This window comes from Halichondria panicea, chromosome 3, assembly GCF_963675165.1.
Source record: "Halichondria panicea chromosome 3, odHalPani1.1, whole genome shotgun sequence".
Classification (NCBI taxonomy): Eukaryota; Metazoa; Porifera; class Demospongiae; order Suberitida; family Halichondriidae; genus Halichondria; species Halichondria panicea.
In genome coordinates, this window is record NC_087379.1 from 2310237 (window position 1) to 2325901 (window position 15665).

The 15665-nt window shown below is 40.7% G+C and overlaps 2 protein-coding genes across 5 annotated transcripts; both read left to right on the forward strand.

Annotated features, from left to right (window-relative positions):
* Nucleotides 1-2: 2 nt before the first annotated feature.
* Nucleotides 3-6860, forward strand: LOC135334395 (long-chain-fatty-acid--CoA ligase ACSBG2-like). 2 transcript variants are annotated; one of them, XM_064529551.1, is made up of 14 exons: nt 3-163; nt 317-580; nt 1740-1865; nt 2396-2512; nt 2922-3092; nt 3440-3580; nt 3859-3978; nt 4104-4177; nt 4271-4325; nt 4852-4972; nt 5203-5409; nt 5686-5861; nt 6057-6239; nt 6599-6860. In XM_064529551.1, the coding sequence occupies exons 1-14, from the start codon at nt 110-112 to the stop codon at nt 6722-6724; spliced, it is 1935 nt and encodes a 644-aa protein (XP_064385621.1). In that variant the 5' UTR covers nt 3-109; the 3' UTR covers nt 6725-6860. The 2 variants fall into 2 exon arrangements, with proteins under 2 accessions (XP_064385621.1, XP_064385622.1); XM_064529552.1 differs by lacking the exon at nt 6599-6860 and adding an exon at nt 6440-6510.
* Nucleotides 6861-7571: 711 nt separating this feature from the next.
* LOC135334398 (deoxynucleoside triphosphate triphosphohydrolase SAMHD1-like) lies at nt 7572-15088 on the forward strand. 3 transcript variants are annotated; one of them, XM_064529555.1, is made up of 14 exons: nt 7572-7656; nt 9331-9398; nt 10959-11009; nt 11059-11222; nt 11330-11445; nt 12465-12538; nt 12602-12829; nt 12890-13057; nt 13115-13272; nt 13961-14129; nt 14182-14259; nt 14371-14636; nt 14692-14740; nt 14797-15088. In XM_064529555.1, exons 1-14 carry the CDS (start codon nt 7587-7589, stop codon nt 14938-14940), a joined length of 1803 nt encoding a protein of 600 aa, XP_064385625.1. In that variant the 5' UTR covers nt 7572-7586; the 3' UTR covers nt 14941-15088. The 3 variants fall into 3 exon arrangements, with proteins under 3 accessions (XP_064385625.1, XP_064385626.1, XP_064385627.1); XM_064529556.1 differs by having other exon boundaries at nt 9343-9398; XM_064529557.1 differs by lacking the exon at nt 9331-9398 and having other exon boundaries at nt 7617-7656.
* The last annotated feature ends 577 nt before the right edge of the window (nt 15089-15665 follow it).

Genomic DNA, 15665 nt, shown 5'->3' on the forward strand with positions numbered 1-15665 from the left:
TAATCAGTGTTGCAAATCTCTCCAGGAATGATTGATTATTCACGTGTTTTTGCAAGTAGATTTACAGTTTGTTTGTGTAGCCAGCAGCAGCTAGCTAGCTATAATCAGTATGCCTACTACCAAGCACTGGACCACTGAGCCTGAAGCAGAGGTCAACATAAAGGTACCGTATATACACTCTGCTGGTTGCGTGCATGACCAGCTAACTGCATTGCTTGGTCTAGCTCAATTATCATTCTTTTATAACAATAAATATTGTATCTCTGCAACAGTGCAGTGATTATTACCGTGACTACGCATTTGACCCTCCCTCCAGACCACTCTGTCTGGCCCTGCTTCTGTACCTCCCACCACTGTGCCTGAAGTGTTCAAGAGGGTCGCTCGGAAGTACAACACCAAAGTGGCCCTCAGGGTGAAGAGAGACCATGAATGGATACAGTGGACCTATAGGGAGTACTACACGGACGTTGCCAAGGCAGCCAAGTCACTGATAAGGCTAGGGCTGGAGCCACATCACGGAGTGTGTGTACTGGGGTTTAATGCTCCAGAGTGGTTTATTGGATACATGTCCGCTATCATGGTGAGCTGTGTGTGTACGAGGAGGGGGGGGGGGGGGGGGGGGGGAGTGCTTGAAAGATCACTCTTGTACTAGCTCAATTGATTTTGCATACCTTTAACTCCATATCAAATGAACACTTCGTAGTGTGACTGTCGATTAGATAGTGCAATGATCCAATAATGATCTGGAGCGCTGCTAAATCCTACCTGAACATCAACACACCATCGAGTACCTCTAGGCTGCTAACATGTACCTCCTACAGTATACAGTACGTGCAATAATACTCATTTTGCACAACACCTATGCTACTAGGCCTACGTAGGTACGTTGTGCTTAACTTCATAAATGTGAGTGACAGCTTAATACAAGCTTCGTGCTTATTATTGGTGGTTTGTACATGTATATTGCTTGGAGATAGTGCTTGATTACCTGTTGACCATCACATTGATTGTAGATAGGGTACGTGCTTTCCCCTTATACTGTGATTTATGGCTTGTTTTCTCAAAACCACCTCCCCACAACCACACACACACACACACACACACACACACACACACACACACACACACACACACACACACACACACACACACACACACACACACACACACACACACACACACACACACACACACACACACACACACACACACACACACACACACACACACACACACACACACACACACACACACACACACACACACACACACACACACACACACACACACACACACACACACACACACACACACACACACACACACACACACACACACACACACACACACACACACACACACACACACACACACACACACACACACACACACACACACACACACACACACACACACACACACACACACACACACACACACACACACACACACACACACACACACACACACACACACACACACACACACACACACACACACACACACACACACACACACACACACACACACACACACACACACACACACACACACACACACACACACACACACACACACACACACACACACACACACACACACACACACACACACACACACACACACACACACACACACACACACACACACACACACACACACACACACACACACACACACACACACACACACACACACACACACACACACACATCCCCCACACCCCTACATACACACAGGCGGGAGGCATTGCGTGTGGTGTGTACACGACCAATAATGCTGAGTCCTGTCACTTCATTGCAGACGACTGCTCAGCCAACGTCATCTTCGCTGAAAACAAGGCTCAATTGGAAAAGATACTCGAGGTACCTTATCTTTATATACATGCAGCTCTGTACACTGTTGAGATCGGTGACTAGGCCCTCGCATTGATTTTCCTTTTTCACAGCACACATTGCATGTCATATACACACACATACAATAAGACATCTGGTTGCTACTCCGTTCGTTTGTGTGTACACCATAACTTTATTCTTAGCACTTAGCCCCTACATGTAGGTACAAGGTAGTGTGTTACTATGGCTTATGTCCTTGTCATTGTAGCAACTTTGAAATGCTATTAAAATTCCCTTAACACTCTACCTAACCAAGCAGCTGTTGTGGTGAAACACTTCTGAATCATTGTTGTCTGAGCTCTGCTCACGTGACTCACGTCCTGTGTGAAAAGTTCTTCTAACACTTCTACTCAATTAATTATTGCGCGTGCAAAATATGACACATACAAGTCATGAAGTCATGTTTTAAGGAGAAATTTTTTAGCGAGACAAAAAGATGCAGAGTTCTTGCCACTGTAACAGTTTACCTTTACGAGTATCCTCTCCTCCCCCTTGCCTAGGTTCGAGATCGTCTGCCACACCTGAAGGTGATCATCCAGTACTCACCCGAGCCAGTGGACCCTGCTCAGAGGGACCAAGGTGTCATCCCATGGAGCGAGTTCATGGAGATAGGCAAGGTGAGGGTGGGGCTGCTCAGGCCGTGAATATCACTCTATCTGTAGTGTGTGATTTTATTGACCTGCTTGTGTACTGTGCTGAGTGTGTAATGCTCAGAAGAGTTCTCTAATTGCATTTTAATTGTCCAAGTACATGTACTGTACTGTACTATAGAGGATGTCTACACTTTCGGAGTGTTCATTCTACACATAAACTATACAACATCCAGTGCAGCGCTACTGTCTGCTAATAAATAATATATGTTTTTAAAATTATTACTGTGTATACATGTAGGTGTACATGACTCAATATAGATGTATGTACTGTATGTACACAAGTACATGTACATGCATGGCTGGCAAATCCTGCTTATTACAACTGTATTATTGATTTTACTGTAGCTACTGTGCACTCTTTGTCACCCTGCAGGACATCCCAGACTACGAGGTCCAGTGGCGTATAGAGAAGGTGAAGCCTGGTCACTGTGCCTCCCTCATCTACACCTCAGGGACCACTGGACCCCCTAAGGGTGTTATGATCTCCCATGACAACCTCACATGGACAGCTGCTGTGTGTGCAACTCTCTACCAGCTCGGGGAGGTGAGTCAATGGGTAACTGAGTGTGACTCCTAGGGTTGGAGTTACCTTGTAGCTAATAAGTATGTGTGTTAGTTGAACCAGCACTGTAGCTAAAAGAAGGGTTTCTTCTTCTAAGGAATTTGTGCACTTAATAAATACAATTAAGCTAAACTAGGCCTTCAAAGCATTTAATATCTTTGGAGGAAGCAATCGTATTGTTAGTTTCAAGGCAAGTAAGGTTTGAGTGTACTATCTACGGATCAATTAAGATTAGCACTGACTGTAAACAGCAGCCATAAAGTTGTATGACACATTTGTATTAATAGTTGTTGTACATCTTATCGTCCTTTCTATACTCCCCTCTTCAGACGGATCACATGATCAGTTACCTCCCCCTGAGTCACGTGGCTGCCCAGATGATGGACATCCATGCCGCCCTCCATACCGGTCTCACCATCCACTTTGCTCAGCCCGACGCTCTCAAAGGAAGCCTGGCCGTCACACTCAAGGTGGGTACACATAGTACAATAAGTTAGTATTGTCACTTTATTGCTACATGTACATGTATACAATGCTAAGGGTGCAGTATATTCAGTCTCTTCATAGTAACTATGGAATCGGCAAATGATTGGAACCTCCTAACTATAACTTTCCTCAGAATTTAGCTCTAGCTGTACATGTATCCTGCTTTTACTGTCAGTAGAATTTGAGATGAGGTTGAAACACTCCTTTCAACAGTGTGTGCTGGTTGTGTAATGACATTATTGTCTTTGTGTGTCGTGCACAGGAGGTTCGACCGACCGTGTTTGTGGGTGTGCCTCGTGTGTGGGAGAAGTTCAAGGAGATCATGGAGAGAGTTATCAAAGACACCAGCGGCATCAAGGAGGTGGTCCTGCAGAAGGCCAGGGTGAGTGGGTTGTGTAGGTGGGGTGAGTGTGAGGTGTAGGCAGGGTGTGATGGGTGCAGTGTGTCTAGAAAAGTCAATTTAATGTGGCAAAAGTTGCAATTTTTTGTTTTTTATGTGGTTCACAGTCAGTTGGTCGTCAAACCAGTTTCAACAGACAGTCTGGTCGGCCAGCGGCGTGGGGTTTCTGGCTCGCTAACACGTGAGTTCAATTATCCAATAGAGAGAGGGGGAGGAGGGGGTTACCATTGTCAGCTGATCATTCTGACTGAGCTTTAACTATGTGTCTCTGCAGGTTTGTGTTCAAATCTCTCAGAGAAAAGATGGGTCTTGAAAGATGCAAAATTGCTGTGAGTTGATGCTATACGATTATCGTTATTATTCCTCTGTGTGCGCATGTGCAAGCGAGGTATACGGCAGTATTCTGTGTGTCTGTGTAGACTACTACGGCTGCTCAGGGATCAATGAAGTGCCTCTAGGCTTCTAGTCATGATTTAAATTTAATAATGCTTCGTTCTTGCTAGTTTTCTCTTGGAATGTCATTACAGCCTTTTCAGAATATTACGTAGCACAACTTTTTCGTGGAGTGTAGTTAGCTCTACTATTGGTAGCTGCAAAGCTGCACTGTTCAGTAGCCATTAATTTATACGGACTGGGCATCGTTTTTAGCAATGATCATGGTCGATCGTTTCCCAATATTTATATAGCCTGCAGTGAAAAGTATTCAATTGCATTGTACACATGTTAGCTAGTAGCTTCTACCAAGGCATCAGCACCTGCGGTGTTTTCATTATAAAAGGCATTATTTTTATGTACTGTAGGCAAAATGAAATTTATGTTCACATTCTCCCCTCTCCCACACACACACACATGCAGGGATCGTCAGCCGCTCCAATCTCACGGAAAGTGCTTGAGTTTTTCTTGGACTTTGACCTCCCCCTCTACGAGCTCTACGGCATGTCAGAGTCCACCGGTCCCCAGACCCTCTCTCTGTACGGTAAGTGGCTGAGATTAGACTAGACTAGCTAATGGCAATGAAGACATACAAAACATACTAGTACAAGTTACTGTCTTGTTTTCTGTTTTCAATCTGTAAGGAAGTGTAGTACTGTAGCTATAGCAATCTCTTTGATGTGATGTTTAGAGGTGGACACGTGTAACAACAGCAACTGCCTAAACATATCATTTTCGCTATGTAAAAGTCGTGTTGAGTATTCATTTCCACAGGTGCCCACAAGACTGGCTCCACTGGTAAAGTGATGGCAGGTGCAGAGATTCGTATCGATAACCCAGGGCCGTCTGGAGATGGTGAGATCTGTTTCCGTGGGCGGCACATCTTCATGGGGTATCTGAAGGAGGAGAGAAAGACGAGGGAAGCCATCGATGAGGACGGCTGGCTACACTCAGGGGACATCGGGAGACTCGACCCTGATGGTGAGTAGTGTGCTGTGGAGGAAAACCTTATAAATAGATCACTCTCTACTTCAACCAGGTTAATCCCTAAATCTACCTAGCATGTATTTCAACCTTTAAGCTGGACACAATTCTTATTACAGCCACTATTGGTTTGCCCCAAGGGAACAAGTTTCACTGTTATTTAATTGTGTAATACTGCTTATAGTTGGTGTTGCCCTAACCCATAAGCTCTTAATACTTGTACATTTGCAATTCATAGCCCCAGCCTAACTTTGACCTCCACACTTCCTCCAGGCTACCTATACATCACTGGCCGCATCAAAGAGATCCTAATAACACGAGGCGGTGAGAACATTGCCCCCGTCCCAATAGAGGAGATCATACTGAACCACATGAAGATGGTCAGCTACTGTATGGTGGTGGGGGACGCTCAAAAGTACCTCACTATGATGGTATCCCTACGAGTTGAGGTGGGTGTGGTCTATGTGGTCATGTGACTAGTATTGTGCCCTTGTGAGCTAGAAAGTGCATAATTCATTACAAATTACTGACCTCCTGCATGGAATTGTGCGTACTGTATAATTTTATGTTCCAAGTTTGTACTATTTCGTAGCAGTCAAATATAAACTTTATTTTAACGCTTTTTTGCCTTCTGAACTCCCCAGATGAATGATGATGGTACCCCCAGTAACCGACTGGACTCTCTAGCTGTGTCCATTGCACAAGAGCTCGGCTCCAATGCCACTACAGTGGAGGAGGCAAAGGAAGACCCTCTCATCATACGCTACATTGAGGAGGGGATGGGCAAAGCCAACGAAGAGAGCATCTCACGGGCAGCCAAAGTTCAGGTAATTGTAGTGTTAGTCATGACAACAAAGGTAACTATGATGTGAAGTGCATGTCCACTGTGCAAAAATTACACTTAATGTCGAATTATATTCGGGAGCTTTAGAGTCAGGAATATGGCTAACATACATATTGTGCTTACGCTAGGAGATCAGTATGAAGTTTATTTTCTGATATTCCGTTTCATTCTTCTATTCTGCAGAAGTTCCGTACCTAAGTAATTTTTGTCAAATTAGATTTATGAGCCTTGAGAGTCGCGAATATGGCAAACATACATCTTTGTGCAATTTTATTAATGCTAGGAGATCAGTATTCTTAAGATTAGTTTGCTGATATTTCGTTTTCGTTTTCTATTCTGCAGAAGTTCCGTATCTTCCCCAATGAGCTGAGCATTGCCGGTGGTGAGCTGACTCCCACCATGAAGCTCAAGCGAAAGATTGTCCTGGAGAAGTACGGCAACCTCGTTGAAGAGATGTACCAGGAGTGATGCAGTCACTACTAAACCGCATCTTTTCATTATGTGCACTAATGTAGTTTAACAGACTTTTGGACTATCATCCAGCCTTTGTACCATGTTTGTAATTCGCTGTGATAAATTAATGTTAAAACTTGCTTGATGCATGGTTTGTCCTATTAATTAATTAACAAGAATGAATGGACCATATATGGGCGGGGGGGGTCATGGCGTCGTTATAGTATTGTGGCCACTATTAATTATAGCTGTAGGTCTGCATGAGCATGCAGGAGCACATGTGCTCCTGGTCTGAGATAGCAATTAAAGTGAGGGATTTTTATGGATTAATTAAGCTGAAGCTATATAAAATTATGCTTAAATCATGAACAGAATTCAGTTTCTTGCACTATATATGCATGGCTGTCTGCATGTCTATCTGTCAATAATCACTATTCAGTACTATAATAGCATGTGTATATAATGTTCTATTATCTATCTATGGTTCTTCTATTATATCAAACATGTTTTGTGGGTGGGGCTTTCCAGCATACGTCATACTGAGCATGCGCAAAAATAATAAATCTCCAAGTGTTTACAAAATGGGGCTAAATTAACCCCCTTGATTTTTTTGTCCCAGAAATGTTTCTTTGGAGGTTGGCACCTATATATGCAACAACCTAATCTCATGACAATGAGTAGATCTCCTATCAAGACCTTAATTCTGTATACACCCAGGTATATATACATAAACTATAGCATTTGTGTTGAGAACAACACGCAGACACATACACAATATAATTATGTACTGCTTTTATACTGTGCTTCCTTTATGACGTCTATACAGATGCAAAGTAAATATTATTTTACTCCACTGTAAACAGGAACTATTCCTTATATGGGGATACATGTGACTTCCTACAAGACTCGCAAACCACTTGTATCAGTCTCGTTGGAGTTGCTATTAGGTAAGTTTCCATGTACAGCTATATAGGTATAGTGTTTTAATTAGCATGAAAACATGCAGTGTCATAGTCACTGTGCATGTATTTCATAACCTAATAATGATTAACTGGTATCATTTTATGTTTAATTCAAAAAGCGGAAGTGTAAATGATGTTCAGCCAAAAATTACAAGCAGTATAAAATTATAATAGGGCCTATAGCTAGAGGGAGCACGTATACAGTGCGTGTAATTGTTATAATCACCACTATAGGTATTGTGTGCGCTCTATAATTATAAAATGCACAATAGCTGGTAGCAATGTGAGCTTCCACATAATAAGTCTATTGTTGACATTATACCACAAGACCAGTATATCCATGCAAAAATCAAGTTGGTGAAGCTGCCAGTTCATTTTGACCTATATACTTTGTGGTGAGCATTGACTTAATTGACATGTTAATTAGGCCGTGGATTCAAGTATCTTATAACGTTATAAGAAATTCATGAGCTATAATTATGACCGTATTATATTCATAGCCAGGTTCTATATGAGAAAACTGGTCTATTACATTAAAAAGCATTTTCAGTCCTGTGAAACAATCATAACAGCTACCGTAGAAACTGGATTATTAGCGCTTACTCGACTATAAAAGCGTATCTTTATTTTAAGCTCATGCTCAACTGCGGGCTTTTTATACTCGAATTGAATTATAGAAAAATATTATACAGCCCCGGCGTGCACAGTTTCAAGTTGTTTTTTTCATTTGTTCAAGAAAGTAGAAAAGAGCCATGCTTGAGAGCTTGCAACTCCAGTAAGGGACGTCGAATGGTCAACGCTTGGACCAAGAATGCTCTTGAGTATCTGTAAGAGTCAACGTGTTTCTTCAACTACAATGAAGCTCTTTGATGGCTGTAAAATCCTTGTTCTTTTCGCAGTCTGCATCATGGATTGAATTGTTGCTAGGGGGAGGTCCTTTTATAGTGCTGCGGTCACGTAGTATATACAGTCTAGAAAGTAGAATACCAAAAATGTGTGAGTAGTTGTACTTAAATGTAAATATCTTATGATTGGAACATTTCTAAGAAATTCTGCTGAATGATACCATTGTGTTGGCGAATGAATAAGCTATATCAACATATCCAAAAGTATTTCCATGACTGGGTTTGTGGTGATTACTAAAACAGTAAACAATTGTTATAGTGTGGTAATCGGTTAGGGAGAGAATCAACGGTTTCCAGCTAAGGTTTGAATCTTTGTCACAATATCTATAGATAGTTTGGCTATCTTATGAAAGATTCAATGTTGCTTAAATATCTATAATATATCCTCCGCTACCACCATGGTTACATACCCCTTGGAGTAACCACAGTAGTGGAGGATATATGGATGCATATCCTCTTCTTAAGTGTGGTATATCCTATACTTGTGTTCCAAGTTTGTACTATTTCATAACAGTTAAAATTAATAGAAACTTGATTGTAACGATCAAACAGCAAATTTCCAGTGTAAATGTTAATTGAGCCAAAAATGACGAGCATTCATTCCCTATAAGGAGTACAGTGCGTGTAATTGTGTTAATCACCACACTAACATAATTATACGGTATAATTACGCACAATAGTCTAAGTGGTATAGCGCATGTGACTCACATGCATATTTTCACACAATAGTCTATTGTTGACATACAGTATACAGTATGCTATACAGGACAGTGTCCAAGAATCGAGTTGGTGAAGCTGCTGTTCATTTTAACTGACTTTGTGGTGAGTAAAACCCTAACCTACCTTGACTTGGCATGTTAGGTGGCCTATAATTGTAACTAGCTTAAGCCTAAAATGATGACATTAACATAAAATTATGGCATACTGTTTAATAAGAAAATTCATGAGCTATAATTTGACTAATATTCATTGTCAGGTTCATTGATCCATTAAAAACTTACCATAAAGCTTAGCCTCGACCCCAGGCCGATCCGTCCCCAATTGAACGCTAGGTCGCCTGTATTTTTCAACTTCGTTCTATTAAAAAAAAATCGGCCTGGGACCGAGGCTACATAAAGCTAAGCTATAAAATTTTTCAGAAGATATTACTCTAACCAAAAGTGTACCTAAAAACCAGTAAATCATGTGAGACCCATAAAGAGATAGTCAGATACCTAAACCATTGAACAATTATGTGATGAAGTCTAGGACCTTAGCTGTACAAGATTACTGTTTTATTACTTTAACCGATTACCCACTATAACAATTTGCTGTTGTTCTATTAACCACCACAAACACACCACCTTATGTTTCCATGGAAACATTTTTGGGTATATGTTGTAGCTTGGTCATTCACCAACACATTCGTGGTTGAGCAGTATTTAGTGATTTCGAATTCGTGGATAATATTTTCGTGGTTGCTGCTTGCACTGCAGGTAAAGGTAGGCAAGGTCGCTTCATTCGTGGGTAAAATATTCATGGTCAGAGCTTCCACGACAAAAACCACAAAAACCATGAATATTTTGCCCCACGAAAATTACCAGCTATACGGTAGTGTTTTAATTAGCATGACTGCATGCGCAACTTTATAAACAGTGCCATAGTCACTGTGCATGTATTTTATTGTAAAGAAACAGCAGAAGTGTAAATGATGTTCAGCCAAAACTGACAAGCATTAATTTTGGATTAACAATTACACACACTGACTGTGTGTGTGCTCCCTAGGCACCACTAACATAATAGGCATTTAGTGCGCTCTATAGTCTATATATACAATATAGTCACATTATAAAATGCACAATAGCTGGCAGCACATGTGAGCTTCCACATAATTGTCTATTGTTGACATACAAGATAAGACACATGACACAAACCACAAGACACAATACACAAGACATAAGACAGTGTCCATGCAAGAATCGAGTTGGTGAAGCTGCCAATTAATTTTGACTGACTTTATGTTACCTTGACATGGTATGTTATGTGGCCTGTGTATAAGAGCTTATTATGTAAGCCTATACACGATCGTGAACGTTAACATAGCGTACTGTGTTATAAGAATTCATGAGCTATATTTGACAGTAAATATTCATAGCCAGGATAACAAACTGCATGGTCTATTAAAAAGCATTATAAAATCACAGCCCTGTGAAAAAACCACAACAGCTTGGTGAAATGCATTCAACAATCATATTTTGAGCTTGAAATTTTCACATGTTTGAGAAATAATAATGCTACTGTATACCTTCGTATAAAAGCTCATTGTGTTTGTATGCATAACATTTATGAGACTGGGTAATTTCTCCTTCATATGGGGCAAAATGTTTTGTGAATTATTTGCAGACAATGGCTGCCCCACCATCTGCCCTACCACATTGTAAAGAGCTTGAGAAGGTAAGACACCAAAAAGATATTCAACACTAAAAATTGTGACCACATGCAGAAAGTGTTCAACGACCCGATTCATGGCCACATCAGACTGCATCCACTTTTGGTGAAGATCATTGACACTCCTCAATTCCAACGCCTTCGCTACATCAAGCAGCTGGGAGGAAATTGCTTTGTGTACCCAGGAGGCTCACATAGCCGCTTTGAGCACTCTATAGGGTAAGGGGATCGATATTATGAGCTTCATGCCATGGAATATTATAGGATGTATACCCTGCATAATTACATGAAGTCATGGTTTCCACATTAATTATACCATTATACAGGGTAGCTCATCTTGCTGGTAAGCTGGTGGAAAAACTCCAGCATGATCAGCCTAAGCTCAAAATCACCACCGAAGATGTGCTTTGTGTGAAGATTGCTGGCCTCTGTCATGATCTAGGTATAATAATTATGCCTCGAGGCGTAGCCGCACGAGGGATACGGATACGGTAAAGCTGACTGTGTGTGTGTCTGTGTGTGTGTCTGTGTGTCTGTTCCAGCTGTAACTGCTCAACGGTTGCAATGCGACGAAAACTAACAGCTTCTATAGGCTTCTAGCCACGTTCTCTTGGATTTTGATTCGTGGATTAGCAAACTAAAGCTTCTTTCTCGAGTTATGGCTAGTTTGACTCACATTGAAGGCTGTTGCAGTCTCTTCAGAATCTTTCATAGCATCATCTGTCCGCACAAACTTTCTATTCAACATATGAGTTAGCCTTGCACTAAAGCGCTAGCTTTTTGTTAGCTACAAGACTCAGAAAATACCTGTTAAAACAGCTAGCTAGCAGTAGCCATTTGTGAAATTGATCTCTTTGGACACACCCTTTAATTATTCCTATGAATGTAATGCGCATGCGCGCTCATTCCCCAGATCCAGATCCTCCTGGCAGAATCATATTTTTCTTGAGGGCCTGGTAAGCCACAAAACACTACTATAGATAACAATATGTATGTACACAAGTCTTTTCTTCTTAAATATTATAATTATACACTGCATGAACTACAGATCCAATTTTCTTCTTTCTTGAGGTCCTGGTATTAAAGCCACATAATACAACAATAGATGCATGTAATAAGTCTTTTCTTCTCAGTGACTTTATATAAATAAGCTAACTTTATGAAATAATTATGCACTTCCGCTTATAATTAATTGAAAACAAAATCTTCTTCTTTGTTGCTTCCTAGATCCTTGAGGTCCTGGTATAAGCAGCCACAAAACACAACAATGATACCATAATTATACAATTGCAAGTCAGTTTTAGACAGATTATTTTATACACTTTTTCCTCTTCTATACTTTCTCTTCTATACTTTTGAGCGAAAGCAAATCATGGCGAGAGGCATTAGCACAGCGCCAGCTTGAACACTAGTTATTATATAAAAAACATAGATTGCATGAATCATTGTAATACCATGCAGGTCATGGGCCCTTCTCACATGTTTGGGGTATCAAAGTCATTCCAGGAATGAGGGAAGGAAAACCTGAATGGGAGGTGAGTTAACTTAAAAATGTATGCTTTTTCAAGCCTTGCTTTATTTTCTTTTACATGTAATAGCATGAGCAAGGGTCGTTAAAGATGTTTGACTATCTCATTGAACAAAATCATCTCATGGAAGAGTTCAAAAAGTATGACCTGTCTGATAAAACAGATGACATTGTGTTCATTAAGGAGCTGATTGATCCCAAGGAGATGTCTTATCGTGATAAATCGACTGATTCTGCCAAGCTTATTGAGGATTGGCCACACAAAGGACGAACAGTTGAAAAGAGTTTTCTCTATGAGGTAAATTAACTTTTTAGTGTTAATATTGACGCTTGATGGATACATGCATTCTTCCAATAGATTGTTGCAAACAAGAGGAATAAAGTTGATGTGGACAAATGGGACTACTTCAAGAGGGACTGCCACCATCTTGGTCTCACTTGCGTCTTTGACATTGACAGAGCTATGCAGTTCATTCGTGTTCTCAAGCCAGATGGTGAACGTCTGCAGATCTGCTTCAGGGACAAGGTGCGTAGTTAATTAATAAAGTAGGAGACGAATCTCGTTTTTGATCTGTTCTTATAGGAGGCAAGGAATATCTTTCAGATGTTTCAGACTCGGGAGTTGCTGCACAGGCATGTTTATAAGCACAAAACTACCAGACTGATCGAGGATATGCTTGCAAAGGCTCTTATCTTAGCAGACCAGTCTGGACTGTTCACTATTCCAACAGGAAGGATCGAGTAAGTGAACAGGATGTGTGTTATGTTACTATTAAAAACGGTAGACTCTATATAATTTTATTCCAGCTGTAACTGCTCAACGGCTACAGCTTCTATATTGGCTTCTAGCCACGTTCTTTTGGCAAATTTGATTCAGTTTACTGTATATCCTTCGTACAGCTACGCCTCGATGCAAAATTATAGTGAGAATCAGGCGCCTTTCCTATGCATTAGAGAGTTTGTCCGAGCACTTTACCAGAGGTCATTGCACAATATATACGTCAGTGTCAAAACCTCCAACAGGTCAATGCGGACGCTTGATTAGCAGCTATGAATTTTTTTGGTTTGCCCCAAGAACGTTGCTATAAAAGAACAAGAAAAAGGGTTGCATTGCACAGCACTATAAATTATTATAGTGCAGTCAACTCAGCTTACTATAAGCTCCTTGTCTGGCTAACAATAGCCACATGCAGTTAGGCTGACTAACGCTAGCTATAATGCGTCCTACTGCATAGAACGCATACGCTTCTTGTCATTATTTTAATTTTGTCAATCCTTGATCTGATTGGTCTGAGAGCGTGCTAAGTTAGCTAGCCCTCTATTTCTGACTCCACCATTCCATACATCATTATACAATCAATTTGATGTAAATTTGCTATAGTACCCTAAAAACAAGAAAAACCTTCACCCGTTATACTCATTATTGCAGTGAAAATGGAACCGTTGTTGAGAAAAAAATGTCCGAGTTCACTGACAAGCCGATGTACGGACCAGATGAAGAGCTTTACACCAACTTGACCGATCATGTTTTCCAGCTGATACTAAGCACTAGTGTCAGTGAAGAAGACAGTAGGGAAAGTGCAAAGAAGCTAAAGGAAGTATGTATTAGTCTAACCAAAAATTACAAGCATGCATCAACTATATCTGTAGGCTAAAGATATTCTGGTAAAACTCCAGAAGAGAGAGCTGTACAAGTTCCTAGGAGAAGTTCCTTTGTCGTCAAACCTTGTGAGAATAATTACGAATTTAAGTATTGTAAGAGAAAATCAGCTGCATATTAATTACCCTGAGGCTCTGCATGAGAACAAAAAAGTAAATAATTTGTGTGCACATGTATAGGACACAATATTGCAAGACTTCTTGAAGGATTCAGCTATTACAGAAGAAGACGTTTTCCTTGATGAGGTGTCATTTGATTTTGGTATGAAGGAGAAGAATCCGTTTGATCACATAATGTTCTTCCCAAAGCACCACGACCAAGATGAAGAGCCAGAGCCTGATTGGATCGAACTAGCAGATGTGTCCAGTTTTCTCCCTGCAAAATTTAAAGAGATTGTAGTGAGGTTCTACTGCAAAAACGCTGACAAGTTTGATGAAGCCAAAAGGTTTGGGCATTTCACAGTATTTTTTAGCTTGCTATAACTAACTTCAATTTTGTAGCGTCTTTAAGAAGTGGGCTGAAAAGTATAGGACACAGCTGAGGTCCAAGGTGAATTAATTTTCTATACATGTATCATTTGAGCCATTGTTTTCTTTTTCGTACAGGACAAACAAGGTGGTGCCACACCAGATGCCGAGAATGGTCAACAACATGATGAAGAGAAAGATAACCAAAGTGCCACACCAGATAAGAATGGACCTGGAGAGAAACAATTAGCTGATCCCTCAAGGCGTAAAATCCAGTTCTAACAAAGAACTAAACTACAGAGCGTTAAATATAATTAATATAGTGAGTGTTAACAATTAGCAATGTTATTTTTATGAGCAAACATTCAGATAGGTCTAGGTCTAGTGATTTAGTAGGCAATTAGATCTACATGTATATAATTATATATAGCATGAGAGAACATTTTATATCTAGTCTATACCTAGCCTCGACTCAAGGCCGCTTGAAAAAGGCGCCTTTTTCAAGCGGCCTTGAGTCGAGGCTAGTCTATACCTTATTGATGAATCCAGTGGAAAAATATTGTTGCACAGATTGATAGGCCTCAACTTCACAAGGAAGGTGTAGTTTGAACCCACTGCAATGGATGTGGAAGGGGGGGGGGCATGGTATCTTACTAAGTGTGCCACTGTTGAGCTGAGTTACCAATTAAGTAATTCTTTGGAAGTCAGATGGTGAAGAGTCTAGTGTGGCCATAATTAGTATACAATTGGTCTTCAATCCATTAGATGATAGAGAAGTTCTCTTCTATCTATAGTTAGTCAATTGTGGTCGCTCCCCAAATCCTTGTGGATCATAGTTTTGTGTGTACGTATGTACTAGCTAAAGTTGCTAGCCAAGTAACCGCCTTCACAATTAAGCAGCTAGTCTCGAATTCCAGCCGGTAGCGTGGGACTGAGAGGGAGAAAACTTCTCTCCCTCTCCCTCACGCTACTAATCAAAATGACAATGATTAATTAAACTTGTACCA

Bases quoted from the DNA above. Each gene is read 5' to 3' on its own strand.
- LOC135334395 (XM_064529551.1), top strand. From the start codon at position 110: ATGCCTACTACCAAGCACTGGACCACTGAGCCTGAAGCAGAGGTCAAC. The intron at 5,862-6,056 runs GTGGGTGTGGTC...TGAACTCCCCAG, and splicing joins TGGTATCCCTACGAGTTGAG to ATGAATGATGATGGTACCCC. The intron at 6,240-6,598 runs GTAATTGTAGTG...TCTATTCTGCAG, and splicing joins CACGGGCAGCCAAAGTTCAG to AAGTTCCGTATCTTCCCCAA.
- LOC135334398 (XM_064529555.1), top strand. From the start codon at position 7,587: ATGGGGATACATGTGACTTCCTACAAGACTCGCAAACCACTTGTATCA. The intron at 11,223-11,329 runs GTAAGGGGATCG...ACCATTATACAG, and splicing joins CGCTTTGAGCACTCTATAGG to GGTAGCTCATCTTGCTGGTA. The intron at 12,539-12,601 runs GTGAGTTAACTT...TACATGTAATAG, and splicing joins AAGGAAAACCTGAATGGGAG to CATGAGCAAGGGTCGTTAAA.